The sequence below is a fragment of the Eublepharis macularius genome, chromosome 3, assembly GCF_028583425.1.
Source record: "Eublepharis macularius isolate TG4126 chromosome 3, MPM_Emac_v1.0, whole genome shotgun sequence".
Lineage (NCBI taxonomy): Eukaryota > Metazoa > Chordata > Lepidosauria > Squamata > Eublepharidae > Eublepharis > Eublepharis macularius.
In genome coordinates, this window is record NC_072792.1 from 90920645 (window position 1) to 90941987 (window position 21343).

Consider the following 21343-nt stretch of genomic DNA (forward strand, 5'->3'; position numbering starts at 1 on the left):
CAAAAAACACATTAAAAGTCACAAAACCATAAAATCAATAATAATTTTTAAAAAGTCATTAAAATAGTCCAGGAGCAGGCTATTTAAACAAATATTGGGAGTCCATATATGGGCATAGCAGATGGCTGAGGGCAGCCCCAGAAGAAGTGATGGTCTTAGATGGAAGAAGGAGGACACCCGCTGGCACTCAGCCGAAGGTCCGGCGGAACATCTGCATTTTACAGGCCCCGTGAAACTGTAACAGGTCCCGCAGGGCCCGGATCTCCAGTGGGAGAGCATTCCACCAGGCCAGGGCCAGGGCAGAAAAAGCCCTAGCCCTGGTTGAGGCCAGACGGATGTCCTTCGGGGCGGGGACCACCAGGAGTTGCTTGTCTGCAGAGCACAACACCCTGCAGGGGATGTAATGGAAAAGGCAGTCCTGCAGGTATGCAGGTCCCAGTCCATGAAGGGCTTTAAACACCAAGGTTAACACCTTGAACCGGATCCAGAACTCCACTGGCAGCCAGTGCAGCTGACACAGCACAGGATGAATGTGCGCTTGGATTGGCGTTCCAGTAAGGACGTGTGCCGCTGCATTCTGGACCAGCTGTAACTTCCAGGTCAGGCACAAGGGTAGCCCAGCGTAGAGTGAGTTGCAGTAGCCTAGCCCAGCGTAGAGTGACCATTGCATGGATTACTGTGGCCAGGTCCCGGGGTGAAAGATAGGGCGCCTGTTGCCTGGCCTGTCGAACATGAAAAAAGGCAGACCTGGCAATGGTCATGACCTGGGTCTCCATTGAAAGTGTGGCATCCAAAGTCACACCCAGGCTTCTCACTGTCGGTGAAATTCAAAAATAACTAACTAGTTTTTTTACTTAAGAAGGGAAAGATCAGGTGAAATCAGGAGTTGAAAATTTATAAGGTAATTCAACTCATAACTGAGGTATAATCAGAACATGCACAGACTTCAGTTCTCAAGCTCTCCACAGATACTTAAATGCTTATGTTTTGAGGCTTTGATTCCTTTGGTTTTCTCCAAACGCTCTAATATACTTTTTTTCTCTGTCACTAATATACTTTCTCTGTCACTTTTGGAGTTAGGAATGCTGGTATCCACTTTCTAGTACCCCAATCCCCTTCTCTCCAAACAGTTCTTTCAGTTGCTAACTAAATCTGAAAGTCTCCACAGGCAGTTTCCAACCATACTCGACCAGGGGTCTCTTCACTCACCAGAGTTACCTGTCTGTTTGACTAGGTAGGGAAAAATCTCTCCTTAGAAGATCTGTCTCCTTTCTGTGGCCTGTTTGGGACTCTGCACCTACTTCCCAAACCTCCTTGTCAACTTTGCCCATTTCTCCTGTTGGTGTTAAAACTTCTTTCTCTGTTAGGACTCCATCTCTCAGCTCTTCACACTCAATCTCTCTCCCCCCTAGGACTGAAAACAGACCCTCCTCTTTCCAGCTCATGCGACCCAATCAGATGCCTTGGAGCAGCCTGTCACTCGCAGTTCCCTGAGTGTGTGAGGGATTAACCCTTAATAGTCATGCAGTCTGTGTGTACAGCCCTCCCAGGCTTTTTAAAATGTGCAATCCAACATACCTGGGTTATTTCCTCATTTCAGAGGTCAGCCAGGGCACCAACAGGAATGCCAACTATATCCGCAGGAAAATTTTCTAATGTCATCTGAAAACCAGTCAGATCCATTAGGCAATGGGGGCAGATCTTCTTAGCTGATCCTCCACCCTTGCAGAATCTTGGTGCCACTGGCATCAACAGTCATGCAGAATTTATTCTTGAACTGTTGATTGATTTCAATGGCATCATCCCAAAAGAAGCTATTTGGGGGACTCTAGCTCAGTTTCTTTTTATCAACTTCCTCTCCCCATTTCAGTAAACATTTTCATCTGAATTACCTCCTCAGATGGTCTGTGCCACAGGAAAGGATTAAGTTCACTTTCTCCTCCAGAGTCTCTCTTGTAATCTGCATCACACATTCCATCTTGGACTGCTCTTACTAGCCGGTTGTTCTGGTCTCCATACTCACCAGAGGCAACCTCCATCACTAAACAAAGCAAACGGAAGGGAAATAATCACTCCACCTTCATGTGAATTGTTCATGAAAGAGACAGATACATGAAGCATTAAGCATTATTCTTAGCTAGAAGTACACACATATACTCTTGGTACAGAGAACAAAATCTATAAACGGTGGGATCAAAAGACCATGAAGTGAAAAGAAAAGCAGCAACACTGTCATATTGCTATGAAAAAACAACATGTACAATTCTAGTACACAAGTGATCTTAGTATACATTTGGACTTGGTATAGAAATGTGACAGGATTACACTTTGGCTTTTCTGACCTCACAGTTTCAAAAATTCCCACCATCTATCTACCTACCCACCTGCATACATTCATATATTAACCAACTGGGGATACCATGCATCTAAGGATGAGAGCGCTAATTCACACTGATTATGCCAAAAAAACTCTAGATGGTGAGGGGTCTGGAGAACAAGTCCTTTGACGAAAGGTTGAAGGAGAGGAGAGGTGCTATGATAGCCATCTTCAAGTATTTGAAAGGCTGTCAAATACAGGATGAAGTGGTTTTCTGTTACCCAAGAGGGACAGACCAAAACCAACAAGCTAATTTTTTTGGTTAAACATTAGGAAAAACTCCTTGACAGAGCAGTTCCTCAGTGGAACAGGCTTCCTGAAGTGGTAGCTGGCTCTCCTTCTTTGGAGTTTTTAAAGCAGTGGCTACATGGCCATCTGTCTGATTCTATGACACAGTATGAACTTAGGCAGATTGTTAGAGGAAGGGCAGGAAGGGATGAGCCAGTGCTCAGCTCTTGTGGCCCTTTCTTATGTTCCCAGAGTAATGTCAATTGTTACTTTGGGGATGGTCAGGAAGGAATTTTCCTCCAGCCCATATTGGCCAGAGATCCTGGAGATTTTTTACCTTCCTCTGGGCATTAAGCAGGGGTCACTGGGGGAGTGGTGGAGGGAGTAGCTGTGAATTTCCTGCACTGTGCAGGTGGTTGGACTAGATGACCCTTGCAGTCCCTTCCAGCTCTATTTTTCTATGATTCTATGACTATTTTAAATGAGGCTTCCATTGCACCATAAATCTGTGGATGGAAAATTTATGCCCATACCAGAGAATGAACCTTCATAGTATTGGGCATCAACATTTCACTACAACCACAGATATACTAAGTATATCTTGGGATTGCCTCAAAGGTACTTTTCGCACTAAGGTTTTAAAGCGTGTTCGTATCTGTTTTGCATCCCATGTTTGCAGGGATTTCAGACTTGCAAGGCAGTCATGGGACGTGGTGCCGCTTTTTCCCCATTACCCCGATTTTTCTTCCTGCTGACATACCCCGATATTAATTTTTAATCTACTGCCCAGTTGGGGCAGACTCGATTAATGCCAATGCGAACATTTTGCAGCGCTCCCCCCTTCTTCTTTTCCCTGGGAGTTGATTGGTTTGTGTGGAATTAACCACACCTACATAGTTCCGCTCTCTGAACTCCTCTTTTCTGCCATTTTTTTGGCTGCACATACCCAGTCTCTCCTACTTTATGACTCTGACATGTACCTTTCCTTTGGGTGGGACTTGCAAGAGAGAGGCGTACACACACAGAGAGAGAGAGAGCTCTCAACTTCATGCAGCCCGAGCACTAAGCTCAGCCAAACTGCACTGGCGGTTCAAGAGTCGCCGCAGCTTATCCTCTCCAGAGTGTTCATGCGCAATCCCCACACAAGAGAGAATTTTGCAGCCCCTCAGAAGGCACGCCAAGCCCTGGCTCGGTGCGTCTCAGCAGAGCCAGGGGCGAGTATAAGTCTGCTCCCCCCCACTGTGCCTAACCCCTGGGGAGGCAAGTCCTGCCTTACCCCAGGAAGAGTAGGGTGGGTGTGGGTGGGTGAAGGGATGGCATGGGGGGAGGCTTGTCTGTCTGAAGATGTAACACAGGGATGTTACCACGCATGCTCAAAGTTTAAAAAAAAAAAAAAAGGTGACGTGCACTAATGCCCGGAAAGCCCGAAACTGAAGAGAGGCTTCCAGGCAGTTGTCTGAAAGGAATTGCGAGAGGCCAAATCGAAACTGCTGGGAAGTGTGAAAGGATAGGTGCCAAACCGAAGCCACTACGACTGCTAAAAAATGGCACTTTAAACTGTAAGTGCGAAAAATACCAAAGAGTATAATTTTGGAATGCATCCCAGCAAGAACTTTGTCAGTGCATCACTTTTCAAGGAAGTTCTGGAAGGGCCAGAGGAAGAACAAGATAATATCTGTAGCATCTACATTAGCAATATGCAGAGGACAGAAAACAGTCAACATGTATGTGGGAGAGGGGATTACAATGCCATGCCCCATCTCCAACGTGCCTGTACAAATTATACTTTGTGCACAGGGCCAGAATGCTTACAAGGATATGCCTGGAAAAATGCAGAGATAGACTATGCATTTGTTTAAATTACAGATCATGCATATTCTTGTATCCATAGAAGCTCTGTGTATCCCTCAGCTTCCATGTTGTTTGGGTCTTCTGAACAGAACCTGGAAGTGGAGAGGCTCAGTCCTACTCCCGTCTTCTACACATTGATTGTGCTTCTTTTGTCATTATTCACATGACTATTGTGAAAGCCAATTCTGTGAAGAAGGCAGGGGGGAAAGCTGTTGCTAAAAATATTTAAACTGATTAGCTGGTCATTACCTCCAAATCTGGAAATCTGCCTGCAATATACAGCAGACCAGGCATAAGAAAGATGGGGCTTTGGTGCAAGTTATGTAGGAGAAAAAAATTCAGCAAATACAGATTCTCTCCCCATTACAATTCTATGAAAGGGATAGTTAGGCCTGTCCAAATTAATGACTCAGGCAGCCCAACCTACCACTAGATGGCATACATTAACAAACAGTAGTTATTAATTCATGACTGGCATATATAGCTGAAAAGTGAAGAAAAGCAAAGAAGTGCTTTTAAGAGTGCTCTTCAATTTTGCTTACCAAAATCTGCTGGATTGTGGTAGGTTGGACAGCTTAAACCCAAATCTCTCAAGTATGGGACGAGGTTTAACACTTTCCCACGGTAAATGCATTGCCCTTGGCTCAAAACATAGAGCTGAGGGAAAGAAAAATGATAATAACATGATGAAAGATTTCAGGCTGGTCATAAAATTAGATAATATAGCACTGATTGGGAGAAAAATCAGAGAACACTGAAACACAGTTAAACTTGTGGGACATGCCCTGATCAGGTAACCATATGATTTTTGAGCTGTAAGTGGCTCCAGATGTGTGTGCAACCTTTTGGAAAATATAACTACAGCCTCCTCAATAATACCTCCTGAGAAAAGGCACTAATCTTTTGTCTGTTAGGAAGCAACGTTAATAAAAGCAGCTAAATTATATAATTATATATATAATTACAACTAATTATATAATTAAGTATTCTCCAAGGAGCTTGATTCAAGTAACTATAAATCTTAAACACTGACAGGTTGTTATTAGTTATTCTAGTGTACACAGATATGCTAGTATTCACAAATATTTTCCATTGACTCCATTTATCATCACAAATTGCTTGAATGTATTTGTATCAGGACTTTTCTTCATACTTTTTGAGCCTCCCATACTTTTATATCTTGGCATCTCCTCTGTATTCTAGGTATACTTTTATTGAAGTCACTTTTATTTGAGCATAAAGGCTTTTAGCATTGCATGTGACTTGCCTGGACCAGCTGAAGCTTTCAAAGAACCTATTCAAATGTACAATGCTCATATGGACCAGCTTGTATTCTGTGGAGCTCCTCTTACATGCTGATAGCTGCTGGTTTGAAATCAACCAACATCCTCCAATACCCACCAAAATATCTTTCTGCACAGAAACGTACACCATGGCTAGTTCAGACATCTACAATTTTCTCTATATTTGTTTCTGAGAGCACATATGCACAGTGCTAAGTAAGTGGTACATGCAGACTCACATAATTCAACAAAATGGCTGCTTTCTCTCATTTTAAAAGTGAGCAGTAGCAAGAAGAAGCATTCAAGAGAGGAGAAGTGGTACCTTCATCCTTTCCATACCCAATTCCCAACCTGGTTTTCTTCGCTGTCTGTTTTCAAATATATATGTACCACAGTATGAACCACAGCCAGTGCTGATTTGTGATTCAGAAGCATCAGGAGGAAGTAGGTTAAGCACACCTAACACTGCTCTGCTCTACATTTCTTTCCCCTCCTAAAGGGTGGTTTTTATTTTTAAAAAGTGTCTGTTGGGCTTACCTGCTCATATCTGTAGAAATTTTTAATTAGGCCATAGAAGTACTTAAAATGGGACCCTTTGCCTTCATGGCAATTGACCTGGGGTCAATGGCAATTGACCTGGGGTCAATTGGAAGCAATTTCCATAAATGTGACACATGAAAGTTTTACTGCTATAATCCTGGAAACTACTTTTGGGAGATTTCAATTAAAATATTAGTTTCGCCATGCAAATTCATATCTAGCTCTGGTTAAAATGCATCATATAGGAAAAAATTCTAAATATCTTGACTAGAGGCGGGCACAAACCACAAAAAAAGAACCATGAGGTTTGTGGTTCAGGGATTTTCACAAACCAGGAACAACGAACTGGCACAGAACTGGGCCCAGTTCCAAACCAGTTCGTGGTTCGTGGGGTTTAAATGCCCCTTTCCGGCCACTTAGCAGAAGCAGCGAAAGGGGCATTTGACAGTTTAAAGTGCCCTTTCCTGCCTTGCAAGCAGCAGGGCCCTTTAAACTGCCCAAACCCCAGCCCCCCCCACCCCCACACTTACTTTGGCCTGCGGGCCCGTGGCGTCCTCCTCCTCCTCCCATGAGGGGCAGGAAGGCTGTGTTCAGCCTCTTTTGCTGCTGCATGGGCCCACAGGGTGGTGTAAGAGGCTGAAAATGGCCGCCCCTCAAATGGCTGCCGCGGCCATTTGCGAGTCAGGGAGGCTGTTTTTGGCCTCCTCCACTGCCTCTGAACATGGTCTTCCTGCCCCTCGTGAGAGGAGTAGGATGCCATGGGCCCACAGGACCAAGTGTGGGGCTGGGGCTGGAGGCAGGTGGGGGGGGGGCTGGGGGGGAGGTTGGGGCTGGGGTTTGTGGACCGTTTAAAGGGCCCTGCTGATAGCAAGCGGCAGGAAAAGTTTAAATGGCCATTTCCTCAGGGAAATGGTCATTTAAATATGACCCAAACGAACCAGTAGATCAGTTCATGGAAGTTCATGGAAACCAGCTTCCACAAACCACTGGTTCACGACCCACGAACTGGGCTGGTTCATGGGGTTTTTTGGGTCGTATTCAGGTTCGTGCCCATCTCTAGTCTTAACCAGCATTTTCCCTTAACATGCAGTTTCCACATAGGAGATTTTTAACATGCAGAAAATTTTGAACAAGCAATGCATAAAAGAGCGAAATCCTATGAAGAGCATTTCAAATGTCAGATGTGAAATGGCTCTAAGACAGCTGAAAGCAACATTTCTGTAACAACTCTCAAACACAGGAGCGCCCTGCCTTTGGAGATTTAGAATACCCTGTTTGCCATCTTTATGAAAATATTATGAGAAATGTCCAATCCTATGCCTGCATTCTCTGAAGGTAAATCACATAGACTTTAATGGGACTTTCTCCCAGGTAAGCATGCAAAGGAGGGCCACCCTATTCTTGTAAATCTTTCTAAAAATAACTTCCATGCTTTTGCATGTTTCTAAGATTTGATCCTGGCTTCTCACAAGGATGTCCACCAACATACAATGTGGAAAGGCTGAGAAACATAAAGCACAGCCAGCATTTTAAAACAGGAAGCTTATTCAGGAAGGGGTGGAAAGGACTTAAATATATTTTGATAATTAATGAAAACTTGCTAAAATTTTCTGCAAATAACATGATGAGTCTTCCAATAAAGTTTTGTAACCTAGGAATGACAAGCAGTCTGTCACAGAAATATTTATACATAAAGGTATGAAAAGGGGTGGGGGTACAAGTTCAAAATAGTACCTGATCAAAGAGCTCAAAGAGCTTGGCACTGGGCTGATGTATAGTGCAGATGACAGATCGGCCTCCCTGGGCTAAAGCCTTCATTAGCGATACAACTTGAAAGCAGGATGCACTGTCTAGACCACTGAGAAGAAAGCATTTTGCGTCAGGCTAGTTCTTCCGCATACTAATGCTCCTAAAAGGCACTTGGAATTACTTCTTCCTAAGTTCCCTCAAAAAGAATGGGTGCTGTGCAATTTTGTTGGGGTTTGGGCAGGAGGCATTTCCAGCAGACTGTGCTTAACACCACCATTGGCTGTCATTGATTTTGTATGTGTGTATGTGTGTGTATTTTGCCTTGCCATTAACAAGATTGTCTTTGCCATTCTCAATTATGCCAGAATCATTTCAGTTATCTAAAATATATTTTCTTTCTTCCTTTTAGCTGTTTTCCACCTTACACGTTTGCCAATAATAAGTCATATTACTTTTTAAAAGAATCTTGTTTCTATGCTGTCTTATGCATTTCAGGAAATTTATGTCTGAAGACTCAAGTTACCCACTAAACTTAAGTCAAATTATGCTCTCTTGACTAGAAGCCCTTTGTAAAAAATGATAGAACATTCACATAATCTGTTCAAATTGCAATAAAGTTTTGGACATGCTGATCAAAGATAGCTCGTAAAGAAACAAACAATGTACATGAAATGTGGTGTATGTATGTTGCCATTAGCTTTCACTGCCATAGCAAATCAGCAGCACCAAAGGTATTGTAGACTACAGTGTATGACTACCTGAGCTAAGATCAAAGGGAATGACAAGACATGAATTAACACTCCACTACTCCAGGGTATGTTTGTGTAGGCACAAAATCTGAGTTAGAATTAGGATCACAGAAAAATCTGTCTCCTCACTGAAAAATGACCCACATTCTTAAGAAGGTATACTTCTCACTTAGAACTCAATGGCTTTAAGGGGAAGCTCTAATTTTCTGGTATTTACGTACTAACCAAGAAAAATATATTTCATAATGATACCAAAATATTGCTTTGACCTAGATAACCCAGGCAAACCCAGTCTCATCAGATCTCAGAAGCTAGGCAGGGATGGCCTTGGTTAGCAATTGAATGGGAGACCTCCAACAAAGAGCAGGAATGCAGAGGCAGGCAATGGCAAACCACCTCTGTTAGTCTCTTGCCATGAAAATCCCACCACGGGTTGCCATAAATCAGCTATGACTTGACGGCACTGTCCTCCTCCACCATCAAAATTATAATCCAAGCTTATTTTAGATCATAGTTACCTGGTAGGTTCATCGAAAAACATAACTGGTGGGTTGTTCACCAGCTCCAAAGCAATGGCAAGACGCTTCCTCTGGCCCCCTGAAAGACTTCCAGTTCTAGTATTGGCACACGGCAGCAAACCCAGAGCTGTCAAGATCTCCCTTACCTAAGGAGATGAACAACACAGAGAATATTCCAAACAGTTCCCACAACTAGTACCCATATTTGATTGTGTGCAGCCCAGAATACAAAATACAGTCATTGTCAACTTCATGAGATTTTTAGCATTTAATTTTAATACTTAAGAAGCCTGCTCCCCTTTGGGCTCATAAAAAAGTTTCTAAATGATGTGGTCAGCAAGGGCTGATGAGGACATTCCTGGTTTCACATGAGGGGAGCCAGGAAGAGATACAGGAGGTGGTGTCCACTAATTTCTCCCCCCTCAAACTGAAACCACTGGAGGTGTCATATGGAAACCAGAGAGTTGAGCCTAGCAGAGGGGATGGGGCTGCACCGCCACTATCACCAATCTCACAGGAGACCAGAAACAAGCTAAGTGGCCCAATATCACTATGGCCTGGGCCAAAACTGAGCTGAACTGCATCCCAGACAGCATTTCTGGAGCCACTCAGGATTTTAAAGACTCTGAAACTAAATGAACTTTTTGGTATTCAAGGGGCACAATCTTTGCAGGAGCATTTGCTTTCCGCAAAACTCTTTATCCCCATAAATTTTTCTTAAACCACAATCACAAATTATAACAGACTTCTAATGCACTAATTCCTTTAGTCTTCTCAATGATGTGAGGAGGGAACAGAATTAGGCAGTCATCTTTAAAGAGGATTATGAGAGAAGACTGTATTCCTTTATTTACTCATTAGAAAGTACCAGGGTAAAGCTCCCTCTACCATTTCCTGGGTACCTTTACCCACTACAGAGAGGAAAAGTATTTTCTGTCTAGGAAGTGGAGAAGAAAAAGAATACCTCATGTTGGTTTAGCAAAAAATCTCTTGATAAAATGGGACTCCATTTTGCAGTGCTGTTTTTGATCAGCATATTCTTTGTTAAGAGCAATTCTTAATGAAAAAGAACACTTAAATACCAGGTTTATCAAGTTTCTAGTTAAAATGTTCCATTTTCAAAATAACTCTAAATGGCCTATATTACCTCCACTTCCACTGGCTCTAGGCTCCCATCTTCACACAAACTCATTGTATTGTTCAGGGTTCACTTCTAAATTTGCTACAGTTTTGGGGGCCTACTTGCAAAGTCACTCCATGCTGCTTTCCCCCTCCCCAATACAAGCTGCCAGTTTGGTTTCAGGGCATGGTCTGAAGGCATCTGATGTAGCCACCTGGCTGATGCTGGGCTGAGACATGTAAATAAGAGACAACCTTGCAGTTGTACATATGCTGCCTTCAGTTTCATGGGAAAAAAACAGGATACAAATATAAATACATTTCTAGCTTATTCTTTACTATTACATTTTTGAAAATTCAGTAATGTGTCAAACCCTATCCATGAGCAAAGCAATATACGTACCATCTCCCTCCTGCCTTCATCTTTTTCTTGAAGTTTCAAGTGAGCAGAAACCTGAAATATTAGCACAAACATGATGTTTCTTAGAAGCAATCTGGGAACTCTGCCATGTCTATACACAGTTTCTACAGAACACTTTTTCAGCTTTTTATAAGCTGGTATGGATGGTCTTCTGAAAGAAACCCTTTATAGTATAGAAACCAGAAAACAGCAGCTTAAGAAATGAACTATTAACCAAAAAGGTACAGCAGTGGAAGAAAAATTATGGAGAAATTAGCATCACATGAATGCCACAACTTCATTTCCAGTGCAAAACCAGAAGTGACGTCAGCACATTGGTGCTATACTGTAGGATTCCACTAAAAGTCTATGGTAGCCACACAGCATCTTGCCAGTGTACTGATGTCACCTCTGGGTTTCATGCTGGAAGTAATGTCATGGCTTTACACACCAATTTGAATGTTCCCGCCCCTAAAAGTCCCAGTGCTGGCAACCCTAACTACACATGAGCACATGTAAATGGATGACAGAGTATGCATAGGATGCTTACGCAGATAAATAGTTTATCCCTGGTCCATATCACATATAGCTCTTGTCTTGGAGAAGTCTAGGAGGCACAGGGAGGGGTAAGGGAAGGGCTTATTTCTTCCTCACCACTCCATCCAAGGTTTTGTTATATGATTATGGTTACAAATTATAAGTCATTGTTTCTGACAGCAACTTGAGATATTCATTAACACAGACATCTTGGCACAGAAACTTATAGCTTTCTTTTGGTAGCCATAAATAAGATGTGCTGACTGTCATTTGACCTTAACTATGTGTGTCATTCAATTAAATAAACTAGGAAAATAATCTTTGTAGAAGTCATCACAATAATAATACATTTATGTATAATAATGAGGACACTTTTGATTTGACCCAGTTGCCCACAATGGGCCATGAAATTCTAGAGCAGTTGACCCTGTAAACAAAGGCTGGGGAAGACTGACAAGAACTGCCAGGCTGATTTCACAACAGCCTTAACAGACATTTTTAGATTTGTCTATTCAGGTAGGCTTCACTGGCACCATGCGAAAAAAGGAACGGCCTTGCCTTCAACTCCTGCAGCTGTTTATAGAAACATATAACTTTATTTACAGGAAGCTGAAAGAAGAGACAAGGGAGTTTTTATTTTAGAGGCTCTCCAATATGCTAGCAGCGCAAAGGGAATATAGCTAAATGGGGTTACCAGCCACTGGCAACCATATGCAAAAAGAGAAATGGAGGCACCCTCGGGTAAAGCTGATGCAGAGTAAGGGGCAACACCCACAACCAGAGGTCTATACAGTTACAAGCTTTCAAAAATGAATAATCCCTAATATTGTAATTTTTTTGTTTTTTGTATGAATGCAAAACAAGTGCTAGAATATAAAGTGACAAGTGCTTATAACAAATATACCATCCTATGTCCAATATCAAAGTGCTCATGTATCCATTCAAAATGAAATATCAATCAGTACATTAAATACAGAGTATAATATTCTTTCTTAATACAATAAATATTAAATAATTATGTTGGCATGACAACAATTGCCTCCCATTGTCCATGGCATTTTCCCCTTACTGCCTAGCTGAATGGTGATAGGCAAAGGTGGTGAGGGGAGGGGGAGGTCTCCTACTGAAGTGGGAGACCTGGTGTCTCTGTGCTATGAATCAACATATCTACATCTTTAATATGGTTTTAAAGGGGAAATGTTGATGCCTAAGAAGGTAAATTCCAACATCTTTACAAGTAAATTACAGCTTCACATACTGAGGAAGAAAAGTTTCCATTCTATAAATTGCTGGAAACTTTATGGTTTTGCCATGGAGTTTCTGGAAGTTCCTAGAGAGGTGTTATGTCCCCTTATGATTGGTCACTAAATAAATAACAATCCCAGTCCCCCTGGCTTCCTTATGATTGCCAGTGGCTGCAGAAGTGACTTCATAGTAACAGGCAATGCATTCACCTAAAAGCCTATGGTTAACCCTAGGGTTGCTAGATCCTCTTCTACTCCTGATGAGGGGGTGTACCTGGCACTTATCTTACGAAACTTCCCACATGCATGCAAATCATGCATATGTTCCTGGCATGGTGCAATAATGTCACTTCCAGAAGTGCTTGCACTGGGCCGATTTGACCTATTTGGGTCCCAAATCAGCCCAGAACGAAGTGAGAGAGCATTCCTGAGGCCTGCATTATTGTGTCACTTTGCGCTATGCCAGGAGTGTGCCCTGGGAGGCCCATTCCCCTGCCTCCCCCCCCCACTGGCCAGGTGAGTGGTGGAGGGGGGTGGAGGCTGAGAGTAGGTGATCCCCCGACTTCACTAGGGAACCAGCAACCCTAGTTAAACCATAGAGTGTGGGGCAAAGACTAGAGCATTACCCTGAATTAAGAACATTGCTTCCAATTTGCACCAGATGCAACATGATGGTATTGGCAAGACACCAAAAAGGTAGGTCCCTGCCCCTACAATCTTCCATCTGTTGTTGGCAATCCTACCATAGCAACATCCAATCACAAAAGCCATGTAATTCCTTTTAAGACCCACCAAAATATCAAATAATTCTAACCTGGCTTAATCAGAAGTCCTATTTTACCTATTTGACTTACTCCCAGGAAAGTGTTCTTAGGACTGAAGCTACAGTGTACATGGTTTTGAGTTCTCCAAGATTCCCTATTAGGGTGGATTTTTTTAAAAAAAACGCAAAAGATCAGGAAGATGGATTAGGACAGATCAGCGATATAGATTCAATTAGTGGGAGTTCTTTTGTTTTTCACCAGAAGCAACAAATTATTCCCGCTTGCAAATCTTCCTCTGAATCTTTGCTATTAGCTGGAGCTTATGTCTTTTGATATATATATGGTAGAAATCTTACGGACTGCTCTGGTGCAAGGACCGTGTTGCCAAGTCTGCTTCCCATTTTTGGTACAATCAAGTTTGTCACCAACACATCAGTGTAACCACAGCGAACATGACTGCCACATAAATTGTCAGACAATCCTAAAAAATCATAGTCACTGGGAAGAATAAGAACCCAGTTTATTTATTTAAAATATTTATGCCTGACTAGAGATGGGCACAAACCACATTACGAACTTCAAAAACCCATGAAATTGGCAATCGCACAATCGCGATCCAGCAATTCATGATTGTCCACGGCCAAAGAACCAGCGTTCGGAAGAGGCCTGGTTCAGTGCGTTCGGCTGCGGTTCGGGAAGCCAGACACTCAGGCGCCAGCAATCAATTCCCCTGGCAACGGAGCCAGGGGAATGCCTGAACTCTGTCTGCGCTCCTTCTATCGCCCTGGAAACCCGACTGGAAGCCCAGCTTACCTTGATCGGCAGGTCTTCCTTCCAACCATGGAGCTGCAAAGCAGTTACAAGTTGGGAGAAGACACCCAGGGGAGGGAGGGGGAAGGGGGTGTTCTGTAGCCACGGGCACTCCAATCTCATCCCAGCAAACCCTGATAGGCAGCTCTGATGGCCAAACACAGACCTCCTGTGTTGCTCAATGGGACCTGTGCTTATAAATAGCCGTGGGCTCCCAGGCTGGGTTTCACTTTCAGCGAACAGTGGAGTGGGACAGAACTCTTGCTTGCCACTTGCTAGCCTTTGGGGAGAGAGACTGAGAGTATAATTGAGCTTGGATTTTTGTGGGAGTTTCCTGGGGGCCTTGGATTGGAGAGGGTATAACTCCAAGATCCCTTTTGCAATCTTGTCCAAACTTGGGTGATGGCTGTAGGAGAGCCTGCAAAAGACTCCTTGGGAATATGGGCTCTCTAAGTGCCACGGGAGCCGTTCCGCGCCCAACGAACCGCAAACCGGTTCGGCAATGGAAAATGTTCATTGCGGTTCGCGACTTCGGGATTGTCGTTCGCACCGAACCGCGAACCGCTGGTTCATTAATTTTTTTTGGTTCGTGCCCATGTCTATGCCTGACCTCTTTACAAAATTATAATCAAATTCAGGATGCACAGAGGGGTCTTTTTTCCTATTTACCATCATGGCTTCTTGGACGGTAAGATGTGGAAGTAGCATGTCATCTTGCATAATGTAACAGGACACTTTGCGGAAAGAACGCAGATCACGAGGCTGTCCATTGATGAGGATCTCTCCCTTCATCCCAGTCTCTCTGAAATCAATCAAGAGAAGGAAATTATTGAATTCTTTCTCAATGCCCATACAAAAATTAAGGTCTATATTATATATCCCTTTTTTACAAACGTGATATCAATTCCATTTCTGTATAGGCAAGTAAGCAGCCTGTAAATGGTTATCAATGGCTCTAACTCTCCAATAATTGAAAACGATTTTAGAAATCTTGAGACCATATACAAGTTCAATGGTCACAAAAATGCAATGCACAAAAACTAAAAAAAACCGAGCATATCTAAGTTTACACCTTTAGAATTCATGCATCCTGGTAGCAGCTTAAAAATATTTGCATAATCGTAACTTCATTATATTTACTGTAGTAAATCCAATTAAAATTAACATACCTAAGAGGGCAATTCACGTGTTAAAAGTTCTTGTGTCACTAATGTGGCTTCCAGTGCCACAAGAATTACATGTGCACTGGGAATTCTGTGCTCAAAACTTAATTCTTAGTTATGCAGAGACCCAGTTCAGAGTGGGACTGCAGCAATCAGCGCACAACTCATTAGAAGACCTAACGGTGGCTATGTGGAGGACAAGAGGACTTTGTAATGGGGAATCAATAATTTGTCAAAGCAGCTTTATAAAACTGTAGTGCTGATACGTAACTAAGCATACAGAAGCACAAACAATTTATAAATATAAAGTGAAATTATTTTATTAAGAATGGAAGTCACATTTAGGGATAAGAAATTTTGGGGACAGAGCCAGAGTTGTGCAATGTTACACAATGCTGTGATGCCACTTCTGGTTATGTCACATCACTTCTGGTTATATGACTTGAAGTGACATCACAATGCCATCACAATGTCACTTCCCCACCCCCAAATTTCTCCTGTAGCAGTAGGGGACTAGATGCAGGTAGCAGACCCTCTAGTAGGAGAGTTGGTCCCCCAGGGCCTTGCCATGGATTACAAGGCTGCAAATGTAGGCTGGCAGTTGAGTGTAAACTTGAAAGTGAGACTGAGCCAATCCTGGCTCCCTGATCTGTGTACCTCTATGAGATACATTTTCAAACGTGTCATTAAATATTTGTGTCATTCACACATTACAGTTTTAAGAATCTGCTGAAAAAAACCAATTTAGATGTACATCTAAAAACCAGAATGTGTGAATGAGTATTTATGATCACAATGGTATACTAACCTGTATCCTGCCAGGATGTTCATGAGTGTTGACTTCCCTGCTCCAGAAGGACCCATAATTGCCACAAGTTCTCCGCTGCTGAACTTTCCTGAAATTCCTTTCAACAGAGTCTTGAAACCTGAAAAGGGCAGGGGGGCATCTATGAATGTGTGAATATAAAATTGTTGCAGTAAAAAGTTCACACCATCTTTATATTTACCTTATTTTGCTTATTGTCATGGGTTCATAGAGCCCTCTGACTCTCATATTTTAGCACCCACATCTTCGTTTTTCTTCTTCATAAATCTCTCTTCATGTAATTGATGTCAGGCTGAAAAGGAACAACCACTAGCAGCCATGGCCAACAGACATTTCTCTCTGTTTGTCAACTTATTTCCCGGCTTCTCAATTGCTAGGAGAAACTATCTGAGCAAGGATATCAACTATCAATAGCTCCTTCATTAGCTGTATGACATCATGCCAAAAAGCTCCCCAACTTTGCTTAAAAGCTGGCTGATGCCTTCAGAATGCTTAACATCAAAGCCTGACTACTTTTCATTTGGTGACAATGCGTTTTTGGAGACAGAAAATGATGAACATCTATAACATGCTCATGGTCTATGGGGACTGCTCCATTCACTCCCACTTTATGCACTGTTAGGTATCAGGATCCAAAGTTTCTATTTTGGATCCATTTTCTAAAGGGCAGAAGATCACACAAGATTTGATTGCTGAAATAATGATAATTGAAATAGCTGTTCATGGGGAGATGGTGCATGACCTTTCTAGGGAACATTTCAATGCGAACGTCTCACATGAACCTGCCAAAGGGCTCACCACACCACCCCTCCCTCAATCCAACTCCACCTCACACCTCTTGCAGCCATCACCTCTTACTGTCCCCCAAAAGCCTCCTGGCAGATGTTGTGCAAGATATACCGATGCTAAAAGAAGGAAGCAACTTAGAGATGCGGCAAAGAAATATGCACATTGTACTCCTGCAGTGCACTGAGCAGCAGTGGGCAAGTACGAGCACGTCCTGAGTCCAAGGGAAAAGTGACCAATCCTGCAGGCCTGGACAAAGTAGTGACGACCCTAACAGATCTAACAGCCACGATATCGTCAGATCTAACAGCCACGATACCCTGATATCGTCACTATCATGAAGTAGTCCATGGACGGGTTGTGCAAGTGTGCCACTCTGACCCCCAAGAAAGACAAGGCTGCCATCATTAATGAAACACAACTTAACTCCCTCGGAGGAGCAGAAATGGAGTACAGATCTGTGGACTCAGTGGTGCAAATGGATGATGTGGTCCACTGCCCTGTGGATTTCCTCAACATGCTCAACCCTCCTGGCTTCCAAGCCCGCAAGCTTCTCCTCAAAGTGGGGGCTCCAAAGTGGGGGGAAACCACCAATGAGGTCTACAAAGAGGTCCTTCAGTAGAAAAATAAGGTTGTACGTATTTTTCACTTTATTCAGTGCACTACAATCTTTTCCTTTTAAAAATCTCTTCAATAAATATTACATTTCGAAATTCACTTCAGTTTTAGGCATCAACATGCTTCGCTTTATTCAAATACTTTTGTGAAGCTCAGGTACTATGCTATTACACTACAAAACCAACTCAACCCGCCTGCTCCCCAAACCAAAAAGTTTACTTACCCATAAATATTATAACTGGATTTAAAGTAGTCAAATACTGTAGCGAAGCACAGGCATCAAGCTAGTATATATATAAAGACAAGTGTCCTGGTTGACACCCAGCCCAGCCCAAACCCCTGGACCTAGAAGTGTGAAATTTGAGGAGGATGTTCCTTTTGTGGTGTAGAGGCTCACTAAGAAGGGATTTTAGGAAATTCGCCCCCTCAGGGGGTAAAAAGGGGTCAAATGTGTTTTCTCATAGGGATACAGCTTCCCTGTGTGGCTAGCAGGGGGCTTAACCCCCCCATCCAACTGCCAACTCAGCCTCCCTGAGGTTATTTACATATGCGGCCTTGATTGGTCATCATCCCAACATTCTAACCAGTATGTAGGACACATGCAGTACTCAGGATACATTCACTGACTCCCAGTCATTGAATGTGTCCTGAGGTAAAAATACATCTCTGCCCCTCTAGGGTTGCCAATCTCCCTGTGGGGCCTGGCTTTCCTATGTGGCTGGGAGGCTGATGGGTCAGCTGTGGAACTGTGTTCTAAAGTTAAAAAATTGGTCAAGGAAACTGCAGACAGTTGAAGAAAGACAGTACAAGACTCCTGAATAGGTATTGTATATAAAAGTCAGTATGACAACTGAGTTTTTAAATGTTCATGGGGAGATGGTACACGACCTTTCTAGGGGCCATTTCAATGCAAACGTCTTACATGAACCTGCCGAAGTGCCCACCACACCACCCCTCCCTCAGTCTCTTCAATAAATGTAACATTTAGAAATTCACTTCATCCGTTTTCGGCATCAACACGCTTCGCTTTATTTAAACACCTTTGTGAAGCTTGGGTACTATGCTATTATACTACAAAACCAACTCAACCCCCCTCCCCCACAAACAAAAAAATGTTACATATCCATAAATATTATAACTGGATTTAAAGTAGTTAAATACCATAGCGAAGCACGAGTATCAAGCTAGTGATATATAAAAGCATGGTTTCCCTTCACATCTAAAAGCAGAGGACAGTACAAGATGAATTTCAGAACTAGATTTTGTTAATTAACATTTTGGGCTACTGAGATTTCAAAACACAATAATGTGTATTATTCTTTCTTGGAATAGGTGAAAGGTCTTACTGCTTATGAAGGTTAACCAAGTAGAGGAGATTTCCCTATGTAGTAGCAGCATTGTACCCTATATAATCCTTTTAAAGGATTAAAAATATTCAGAAACATAAAAAATAGAGTCTTTCTGTTACCAAACACTGAGGCTAAGCTTCCTTAGAATCTGTTGGCCCATAAATTCTGCACTGGAGTCACATGTTTCCTGTGAAAATAGATTATATATATTTGAAAACACTGGGATTTTTTTAAAAGGTAGTAATAGTTGCTATTATATTTTGAGTTTGATTATATGCTACTGCCTCTTTAAGAAATACCTAAGTGGCACTCTGGAAAAAAGGGGAGGAAGAAGCAAAGTCCATTACTGAAGTGATTTAGTTCTGAAGATACCGTAGTTCATGCTTGATGAGTTTTCAAGAAATAAAAGTTGACATTTCCTACGTCTCCACCCACCATTGGGCCTGTAGTGATTTCCTGTGCTATGCCATAACCTGTTATAAAAAATAAAAAAACTAATTTCTAGTATACAGGGCCACATAATTCCAAATCTGTGTAGAATGTGCTAGAGTAGGAACTTGCACTGCAGGTAGCACACTACTACAGAGATTATTTCAGGTGGACAGCCATGTTAGTCTGCAGCAGAACAGCAAGATTTGTGTCCAGTAGCACCTTAAAGATCAAAGGATTTTCAAAGCATAAGATTTCGAGAGTCAAATCTCCCTCCTGACATACCTAACGAAGGGAGCTTTGACTTTCAAAAGTGTATACCCTGAAAATCCTGTAGGTCTTTAAGACAGAAGGTCTAGACAGAATCCTGTAGGTCTAGACAGAAATCTTGGAAGTACAGATTAGGCAATCAAAACCCTCCATAGGGATGATACACCTATTAGATGCATGCTTGATGACTGGAAAGCCTTCTAAAGAACAAGTGTGAAAAAACTGAACTGAAATCAATGAAATGCAAAACACAAGTAGGACTATGAAGTAGGGATGGAAGCAAACACCTTTTTTCTCTACTATATCACCGCTATATCTACACAGTGCTGTTTGATCTAGACAGTGAATCTATCAATGCAGTGGTGGAAATAGGATCCCCAGACCACTGCATCCTATGTTATTTACATGTTCAATTTTCTGTTAAGCATCCCTGATCACTAGAAGTGGGCACAAACTGGAAAAACTCCATGGACTATCGGCCCATGGTCTGTCGCATTTCATGGACCATGGACCACAAACTTTTCACGGACCCACTCCGTTCACGGACCGGTTTGACAGTCCGTGGTCCGTCACTTCCGGGGGCCCTAGGACCACGCCCCCTTCGCACTCAAAGATGCCAAACTCGCAGTAAGGCTTCAGCAGGCCCTCCTTCAGCTACCCTCCAAGTTTGGCCAAGATTGCATTTCGCAGGTCCAAGTTACAGACCCCCCAAAGCAGCTCCCCCACCCTCCGAAACTTCCAGGGAGTCACAAATGCCAATTGACTTGCATTGGCTTGCAGTACCAAAAAGTTGCAATGAAGCAAAATCAAACAGAAAAGGGTGGGGGAAGATCTCTCTCACTCGCCACACAGACACCTTCCTAGCCATTGCCTAGGGCAGCGATGGTGAACCTATGGCATGCATGCCACAGCTGGCACGCAGAGCCCTCTCTGTGGGCATGTGAGCCAAGTCGCCAGATCGCTAGGTCCAGGGCTCATTTGGAGGGAGAACGCCTGCAACAGCGTTCCAGTAGCTCTGAGCAGAGATCACATGGGTTTTGGCCCTGCCCACATGATTCCTTTTCCTCAAGGCTGCCTCCCTGCTGCCCATCTCTTTAGCAGCAGGAAGCGGAGGCAGCAACCAGGCTGCTGGGGCTGGCTTTCTAAAGAAGAGTAAGCTGCTTTGATTTAACTTGCTTTACTTTCAGTTGTGGTTCTTGAGTGAATGGGAGAGAGAGAGAGGGAGAGTGCTTGCAAGCAGGGCTGCTGGTCTAAAGAAGGGCAAACTGTTTTGATTTAACTTGCTTTACTTTCAGTCATGGCTCTTGAGCGAGTAAGAGAGAGACAGTGCTTGCAAGCAGGGCTGCTGGTCTAAAGAAGGGCAAACTGCTTTGATTTAACTTGCTTTACTTTCAGTCGTGGCTCCTGAGTGAGTGAGTGAGTAAGTGAGAGAGAGAGAGAGAGAGAGAGAGAGAGAGAGAGAGAGAGAGAGAGAGAGAGAGAGAGAGAGAGAGAGAATTAGTTGGGACAACTGTATGAGTTGTTTTTTCTTAACTAAAACCTCAGTATTCAGGTTTAATTGCAGTGCTGGCACTTTGAAATAAATAAGTTGGTTTTGTGTTGTAGTTTGGGCACTCGGGCTCAAAAAGGTTTGCCATCACTGGCCTAGGGAATTAATTCTTGCTCCTTGCTCACATAGAGAAGAATGGGTGCCTATCAAGTTTTTAAGGGCTAGGATTGGTGTGTTCCTAGGG

General features: G+C 42.9%; 1 protein-coding gene across 1 annotated transcript in view; it reads right to left on the bottom strand.

The window, feature by feature from the left end:
• Positions 1-21343, bottom strand: part of ABCG1 (ATP binding cassette subfamily G member 1) — a 75425-nt gene that overhangs the window by 14524 nt on the left and 39558 nt on the right. Inside the window, exons 3-9 of the mRNA XM_054975030.1 lie at positions 16141-16258; positions 14839-14971; positions 10818-10868; positions 9296-9441; positions 8014-8137; positions 4999-5113; positions 1893-2041 (exon numbers count right to left, since the gene is read on the bottom strand). Coding sequence (XP_054831005.1) covers positions 1893-2041; positions 4999-5113; positions 8014-8137; positions 9296-9441; positions 10818-10868; positions 14839-14971; positions 16141-16258 — 836 coding nt within the window. The remainder of the gene's footprint in view (positions 1-1892; positions 2042-4998; positions 5114-8013; positions 8138-9295; positions 9442-10817; positions 10869-14838; positions 14972-16140; positions 16259-21343) is intronic.